The sequence below is a fragment of the Trichechus manatus genome, unplaced genomic scaffold (assembly GCF_000243295.1).
Source record: "Trichechus manatus latirostris isolate Lorelei unplaced genomic scaffold, TriManLat1.0 scaffold00219, whole genome shotgun sequence".
Classification (NCBI taxonomy): Eukaryota; Metazoa; Chordata; class Mammalia; order Sirenia; family Trichechidae; genus Trichechus; species Trichechus manatus.
Window position 1 is genome coordinate 1,905,631 of NW_004444155.1, and position 8,864 is coordinate 1,914,494.

The window sequence follows — 8,864 nt, forward strand, 5'->3', positions numbered from 1 at the left end:
CCCTTTGTGGAAGACCTAATGAGAGTCAGACACTGCTAGATCTAAGTACTGGTGCATCCGAGAGCCAGGCTGTCTTCCCCAGTTTATCAGGATAGTGATCTAGAGTCCACTGAGGGCCAGGGTGTCCAGGAGTCTACCTTGCCCCAATGAGGTTCTTTTGAGTGGTGAAGCAGCACACACAGTGGCTGTAAGAAGCTGAGGCAGGGCCTACTGGGGTCAGATTTTGCCTGGCTTGAGACTGGCAGAGAATATGTTGACTGTGGACCAAGAGTGATCAGAAGCTACAGAGATCTTAGAGGATTTGTCCACTCCTCAGTCTGCCTTTTCCCTATTGTGAGGTCCCACTCTTAGGAATATTCCAGGGTTTCATTTTGAGGAATCAGAGCCCAGTCATCAACCCCGGGACAGTCTCATAATGTTTCTTCTATCAAGCTAGGTGTGACCATTTCCTGGTTGTTTCTCCTAAATCCTTAGCATGCTCTTCTTCCTCTGGGTGTGTAGACAAGTCACAAATGTGCTGTGGTTGACATTTATTCACATCAAGCCTCGCTGGATCCTCTGCACCAGGAGCTAGTGAATAGCCGAGTGTTGGGCAGTCCCAGTCCCAGTGAAGCAGAACCTCCTTCCTTGTTCATGTGGTTAAAAGGCCTGGCCCTGTTAGAGCCTGTCAGAGCATGTGAGATTGATAGAAGCCCTAGTTTAAGCTGGCAGGGACACAGAGTCCTCTATAAAGACGCTGATGGCAGAGCTTTTAGCTGGGAAGTTGGCTGACTACTGATCTTCTCTTGCTTCTGGGTCTCTAGTCTTGGTGCTCCCTGTCATCTTAGGGCTCTGGGTCTAGGTCTGGATAGGATTCATAAGTACAGCTGCTTCTGCTGGTAGGTAAGCTGGCCCAAGAAGGTGAGGGAGCAAGGTGAGTTCTGGGGAGTGTAGATTCTGACTGGTGTCACTGTTGGGTGAGTCATTAGCCCTTCTCTTACCCAGGGCCAAATTGTGGCTTAGGACTGACTCAGATTTCTCTCGTGGGCCAGTCTGAAACAACACCACCATAATGGATAGAGACTTAGCGTCAGGTAATTATAAGCTCCGTATGGAAAGGGAAAAATTGAAACGGAAGGATATTCCATATTCTAGTCCTCACATATTTGCATTTTGATTTTCTCTACAGTGTTATCGCAGGAAGAACCTCTCTTGGGGAACATTCAGGATATTAGTCATCAGGTGTGGTTCCTTCAAGACCAGACCCTCACAGCAGTCCCAAGGAAGAACTGTGTGGTTCCAGGTGAGTGGCCGAGGTCTATTGGAGGCAGTCGCTTTGGCCAGTGCTGTCGTGTGTTTTGTGCTCAGGCTTTTATTTGGCAGTAAGCTTGTAACTGCCCCTTCCTGAAGAGAAAAGCTTCTCACGGACAACAACGAACTACAGGATAACCATAGGGTTGTTTGGTGATTATGGTCATAAAGTCAGAGAAGAGTCAAGGTGGTCCGACTGGGTAGCCTGTTGAAAATGGGAGAATATATTTCCTGTGAATCTTTGAGGAGAGGGACTAAGACAAAAAAGTAGATCTCAAGGCCAGCCAGTTTTGACTCCATCAAATGCTGATTTTCCTAATGGAAATAGATCTCCAAATGTGGGATATGTATCTGGGGAAGGTGGTGAGTGGCCGCTCTATGGGTGTCCATGAGTCGATTGCAGCCTCGATGGCCTGCTTCAGAGATGCTGCTGACACCTTTCTCTTTTCTCTATGTCATGTTCTCAGTCACTGTTACCTTAATCCCATGCAAATGTCCAGAGACTCTTGAGAAAGACAAAGGAAATCCCATTTACCTGGGACTGAAAGAGCCAGAGTTCTGCCTGTTCTGCACGAAGGTCAGGGAGCACCCCATGCTGCAGCTTGTGGTGAGTATGGAAAACAAGAATCTTGTCAAGGTCTGACTAGGAGAGAGGAACCCATTTAATTTACACAAAGCTCATCTGATAGAAACTCTAGATTTTAGAATCTTTTAAAAGACATTTACTATTCTCATGCATATTTATTTTTGGTTCTTTTTTGGGTTGCATATATTGTGAAAGAATAAGAAAAAATTGTGAGAGTATTTTGAAACTAACCTGCTCAATCCCTTTTTTACTTTATTTACAAAAATAATTTGGCAAGGAGGATTATATATATATATATATATATACATATATATAGTAAGACCAGCAAGGATATTTTTTAGCAGTTAATTATAAGGTGAATGAGCATAATAAAAAAATTTTGGGCAAAAATACTTTGCAATTTTAAGTAAAAATAATTCTTTGTAAGAAACATTTTGATAATTGCAGTCTACTGTTAAAAAATTTTACAAGTTATGTGACGATAACTGTTAAACCAGGCATCTGTATATTATAGGAACCGTCTTGGTCCTTTTCGGTAAACAAGCCTAGGCAGAAACTCAGTTTGATGACAAGACATAAAACAGTGATTCTTAACCTGGGGTGATTTTGCATCCCAGGCATCTGGCAATGAATGTCTGGAGACATTCTTGGTTGGCATAACATGAGGTTCAGTGGGGAGTGCTACGGGGTACAGGGATATTGCTAAACATCGTATAATGCACAAGAGGGACCCCGCACAGCAAATAAATAAACCAAAAATCAAACCAAACCCATTGCTGTTGAGTCATTTCTGACTTAGGTGGCCCAAAATGGCAATAGTGCTGAGACTGGAAAAATCTCACATAAAACAATTATAGTTTTAATTCAAGTTTTATTATAACTGTTATACATTCTCTGGGCTACTCAATTTCTAAGCAACTGCTAATGGCTAACTCAGAGCTTTGTATTCTCAAAACTTTTATGTCAACAACTTCTGACTTTATTAAGAACCATTGAAATTTGTGGCCTAAGGCTTCAACCATGATGTCAACGTATATAAAACTATTTGGGACTTATTATTTTAAATTCCACAGTATGAAATAGAAGTCTCCAGGCCAGCTGTAAGGAATGGGTAAGGCTATCTTGGACATAAAATGTCAGTGTATGAAGGAGGTTGAATAATTCAAGCAGTCATGTTTCTCCCTGGGTCTCCTTCCCACCCTTCAGGAACGGAACATAATGGATTTGTACTACCAAACTGAGCCTGTGAAGCCCTTCCTCTTCTACCACAGCCAGAGTGGCAGAACCTCCACCTTTGAGTCTGTGGCTTTCCCTGGCTGGTTCATCGCGGTTTGTTCCAAAGCAGGTTGCCCTGTCATCATTACCCAAGAATTAGGGAAAACCTACACCACTGATTTTGTTTTATCTCTACTGCACTAAGGTCAGTTTGGATTTGGAGGCTACTGTTAGATGCAGAGAATCTTGACTTTGTTTCCTCCATCCTGTTGATGCTTCTGAGATGAACACTATTATATTGACCCATACACTAAAGGGTGAATTATCTGAATTATTTCCAATTATCCAAGTAGAAACTAAGTTAGATGAATTTTAAGCAGTAAAATCTTAGCCCAGAATGGGAAGGGAGAATCTGTTGTTGGGCTTTTTACCCAAAGGTATCTTGCTGTCCCCACAATATATCCATAAACAATATTATATATGTATATATATATATATACATACATATAGATCACTGACCAGTTGTCATTGAGTCCATTCTGACTCATGTGACCCCAGGTATGTCAGAGTAGAACTGTGCTCCATAGGGGTTTCAATGGCTGATTTTTTGAACGTAGATTGCCAGACCTTTCTCATGAGGTACCTCTGAGTGAGCTTGAACCTCCAACATTTTGGTTAGCAGCTGAAAGCCTTAAGTGTTTGAACCACCCAGGAACTCCTAATATATCCATAGTAGTGACCTAAGTGCTGAGCCAGGCTCTGTGTCCTCTCCTTGGGTCCATGTAGAAAAAGATTTCACAGAAACTGAGCAACTTGCCATGACCATGTAGCTAATTAAAAAAAGAAAACTTAAAGAAAGTTCTACTTAAAATACCTTGCTAGTAATATCTCAAATAAGAAATGAGGATGATGACTCTTTCATTTTAAGTCCAGTCTCTGGATTTCAGATATGTTACTCTGTGGTATTATACCCTTCCTGTTGTATCAAGACCATTTGGATCCTGAGGGGAAGAAGCAGACATAGAAGTTCCATCAAAAAAGAAGACACCAGAAAGAAAGATATATCTCTCCTGGGTTTGACTTATGTCTCAGTGGAGTTAACACATTCTGGCACTGGTTTGACTGAAGAACTGCTGTTGTTTACGAATCTTTGACTTAAAACTTTATCAGTAGATCTCATGAAGAGTTAAATTTTTGAAATAAAAAAATTTTGTCCTCTCAGTTGCTCTGTTATGAATGGAAGGACTTTAGTGGAATATCAGGGTCATGGTATTGACTCACTGCATTTAGTTTTACAGTTAGTAAAGCAGATTCAAGGTGCGCCTGACCCAAGCCATGGTGTTTTCAATTGCCTCATATGCATGTGAAAGCTAGACAATGAATAAAGAAGACCAAAGAAGAATTGAGGCCTTTGAATTATGGTGTTGGTGAAGAATATTGAATATACCATGGACTGCCAAAAGAATGAACACATTTGTCTTAGAAGAAGTACAGCCAGAATGCTCCTTAGAAGCGAGGATGGTGAAACTTCGTCTCAGTTACTTTGGACGTGTTATCAGGAGGGACCAATCCCCGGAGAAGGTCATCCTGCTTGGTAAAGTAGAGGGTCAGTGAAAAAGAGGAAGACCCTCAACAAGATGGATTGACACAGTGGCTGCAACAGTGGGATCAAACATAGCGACAACTGTGGGGATGGCGCAGGATGAGGCAGTGTTTCGTTCTGTTGTATGTAGGGTCTCAATGAGTCAGAAACGACTCGATGACGCCTAACAACAACAACAAAAGCGGATTCACATGATGTCTCTCATTTCTAAAAAACCAGTAGGATTGTTGGCAAAAGTGGTATCTTCCTAAACTCTTGTTTCACCAGGCCTCACTACTGGGGTGGGTGGTATGAACAAGGAAAATATAAAAGCAAAAACTAAATAAAACAAAACTGAATCAACTGAAAAATGTACAAAAAATGACATGTTAAGTGCAGCATACCAATGATAATAAATGTGGATGGGTTAAATTTCAGAGAAAGACAACCAGATGACTCGTAAAACTACACGCGCGCGCGTGCACACACACACTAGGAAGCCTAGCTGTATGCCACTGCTGAGATAAATGTAAGGGAAAATAATCCAAAAAGACTGAAAATATAGGAATTGTACCAGGGATGGGAGGGGTGGGGGGGAAATACTAAATAGGCAATAGATAAGTGGCATCTTGGGTGAAGGGTGAGACGGTACACAATACAGGGGAAACCAGCACAACTTGTAAAAGAAAAGGTCATGGAAGCTCCCTAGACACATCCAAACTCCCTGAGGGACTGAATTGCTGGGTGGAGGACTGTTGGGACTATGGTCTCAGGAAACATCTAGCTCAGTTGGCATAACACAGTTTATAAAGACAATGTTCTACATTCTACCTTGATGGGTAGCGTCTGGGGTCTTAAAAGCCTGTGAGCAGCCATCTAAGATACTCCACTGGTCTCATCCCTTTGGGAGCAAGGGAGAATGAAGAGAACAGGATACAAAGAAAAGATTAGTCCGAAGGGCTAACGGACCACAGCTACCAAGGCCTCCACCGGACTGAGTCCAGTACAGCTAGATGGTGCCCGGCTACCACCACTGACTGCTGTGACCAGAATCACAACAGAGGGTTCTGGACAGAGCTGGAGAAGGATGTAGAACAAAATTCTAACTCACAAAAGAAAAGACCAGATATACTGGCCTAAAGGAGACTGGAGAAACCCCGGGAGTATGGCCCCCAGACACCCTTTTAGCTCAGTGGTAAAGTCATCTTCGAGGTTCACCATTCAGCCTGGGAGTGGACAGCCCGATAAAACCAAATAGGAGTAATGAGGTACAGCAGTCCAGTGACAAGGGCCAGCAGGCAGAAGGGGACAAGGAAGTTGGTGATAGGGAACCCAAGGTTGAGTAAGGATAGTGTTGATGTGTTGTGAGGTTATTAACCATTGTCATAGGGCAACATGTATACTAACTGTTAAATGAGAAACTATTTTGTTCTGTAAGCCTTCATCTAAAGTGAGAATAGCAGCACAATTGGAAGAGCGTAGTCGATGTCACTGAACTGTGCATGTAGAAATTTTTGAAATGGTGTATCTTTGGCTATGTATATTTTCACCAAAGAAAAAAAGTCGAGAAGGGAGAGGGTTGACATGTTGTGGGGTTGTTAACCAATGTCATAAAACAATATGTGTACTACTGTTTCATGAGAAACTATTTGTTCTGTAAGCCTTCACCTGAAGTACAATAAAAAAAAGAAAAAAAAAAATAGGAATTGATGAAGATCTGCCAGGCATATACTACCCGCCAAAAAAGCAGTTGAAAAGATCATGTGTCATGGACTCCAAGATGCCGTGGATTTAAGACACAAATTATTTATATATATAACTGCTAAGAAAGGAAGAAAAACAAAACAAAATAACTGTGAATAACACTGACACAATACTTTCTTAGACTTATTGGAAGAGTTCTTTTATAATTATTTAAACACATACTTTTTATAATTTGGAGCCCTGGTAGTGCAGTGGTTCAAGCACATGGCTACTAACCAAAAGGACAGGGGTTCAAATCCACCAGCATCTCTGCCGGAGAAGGATGTGGTCATCTGCTTCTGTAAAGATTTACAGCCTTGGAAGCCCTATGGGGCAGTTCTACTCTGTCCTATAGGGTTACTAGGAGTGGGAATTGACTCAATGGCAGTGGGTTTTTGGTTTATTTTATAATTCCGTAGTCTTTTTCATTGATAGTAAGGCAAGTGTAAGTGAGATGAGTTGGTTACAGTATTCCTAGAACTTCTTCACATTTTAAATATGATTCTGCTTAATCAGATTTTGATTCAGAGCCATCAATGCTTCTGTTTCCACATAACACCCTTTCTGTGCCAACAAGAGCACTAGTGAAGCAGAATTTTTTTAAACTAGGTTTCTGGGTGTTATTCCAAGCTGTTGGCCTTCATTTCACAGTTTTGATGCTGCTGCCTATTTTCCTTTTTGTTTGTTTTGTTTTGTTTTGCCTTATAGGATGAGTCAATGGAAGGTTTATCAATAAAATCCAGGATTCATATTCCCTCCACAAATAGTTTTTTGATGACTTGTTGAGTGAAACATCAAAGGGATTATGTTTGTCCAATTAATCAGCAAGAAAAACAAACGTCTTTGCACAGCAAAGGCAATGACAAACATGTCATGGCTATCACCTGGCTGACAGTAAGATGCTATCAAATGTAGTAAGAAGCATCCCAATTTTAGAGATGTTAAAAAGTGAAAAAATGTGTTTTAAAAATGATGAAATATTGGTATGTATGTCCAATGAAGAACTCAAGAAAAACACCAATAATGGGTCAAAGATGAATATTTCATCGGGATAAAAGTTATGGACCGACAAGAAGATACGACTGTTAAGAATTATTAGGCAACAAAAACTTAGAATCAAAGTAATTTCAGCAAATAATGTAAAAACAAAATAATGTGATAAAAACCACAATCATAGTGAGAAAATTTAATACTCCTCTCTCAGTAATAGATAAAGCAATTAACAAATTTCAATTTATATATAAACATATATTCTATATATAATATATTAATAATTATATTTATATATACACATTTATTATTTTCCTGACATTTGAATATGCTATACTCTACAGTATTGTATACTACATGCAAAAGTACTCACTGATGAGTTAATTTCTTATTAAATAATTGAGTAGCTGATGTTTTAATACAGAAATATTGGCATATTGCATAGATATTTAGGAATGTTTTGGTGATATATGGGCTGTTGATTGGGATTTTGTATGGACTAGGAAAGCATTATTATTTTCTCCATTTAATATAATGAAATATGTGATCTGTTATCTGAAATTTTGCTATCCAACATGGTTTCCAGAACAGAGGAGCCATTTTAGTTTCTGCTTTTTGAATTGCCCATTTATCTCATTTGCCCATTTTCTTTTCCTATTACTTTTGTATTCTTATCTTTTTCTTGTTGAATTGTAAAAGTTCTTTATATTTTAAATCTTAATTCATTATGGGTTTTAGATGTTGCAAATATCTTCTCTTGATCTGCCACCTGTTAACTTTTTTCTATGATGTCTTCAATAAGAAGAGATGATTTTCTTAAAAAAATTTATTGTGGTAGAATATATATAACAAAACTTTTGCCATTTCAACCATTTTTATGTGTATAATTCAGTGATATTAATTATATCACCACATAGTGCATCCATCATCACTATTCATTTCCAATTTTTTTCATTACGCTTAACAGAAGTGCAATATCCTTAAGCAGTAACTCTTCATTTCCTTCACCCACTTGCCTTTGGTAACGCCTAATAAACTAGTCCCTATGTATCTGCCTATTCTAGATATTTTATATGTGAGATCATGTAATATTTGTCTTTTTTGTGTCTCACTTATTTCACTCAGCAAGTTTTCACTGTTCATGCATGTCATATCACGTATCAGAACTTGATTTATTTTTATGGCTGAATGATATTCCATTAGATGAATATACCACATTTTGTTTATCCATTCATCTGTTGATATACACTTGAGTTGTTTGTGCTTTTGTCGGTTATTGTGAACAATGACGCAGTGAACATTGGTGCACAAGTATCCATTTGAGTCCCTGCTTTCAAGTCTTTTGAGTATATACTTAGGAATAAAATTTCTGGGCCCTATAATAATTCTATATTTAACTTTTTGAGGAACCACCAAAACTATTTTCTACAGCAACTGCACCATTTTACAATCTCACCA

General features: G+C 39.3%; 1 protein-coding gene across 1 annotated transcript; it reads left to right on the forward strand.

Annotated features, from left to right (window-relative positions):
• The first annotated feature begins 1,051 nt into the window (after window positions 1-1,051).
• LOC101340409 (interleukin-36 alpha) lies at window positions 1,052-4,148 on the forward strand. The gene is made up of 5 exons (XM_004388868.2): window positions 1,052-1,073; window positions 1,169-1,282; window positions 1,758-1,897; window positions 3,083-3,296; window positions 4,039-4,148. Exons 1-4 carry the CDS (start codon window positions 1,052-1,054, stop codon window positions 3,293-3,295), a joined length of 489 nt encoding a protein of 162 aa, XP_004388925.1. The 3' UTR covers window position 3,296; window positions 4,039-4,148.
• Window positions 4,149-8,864: the final 4,716 nt, after the last annotated feature.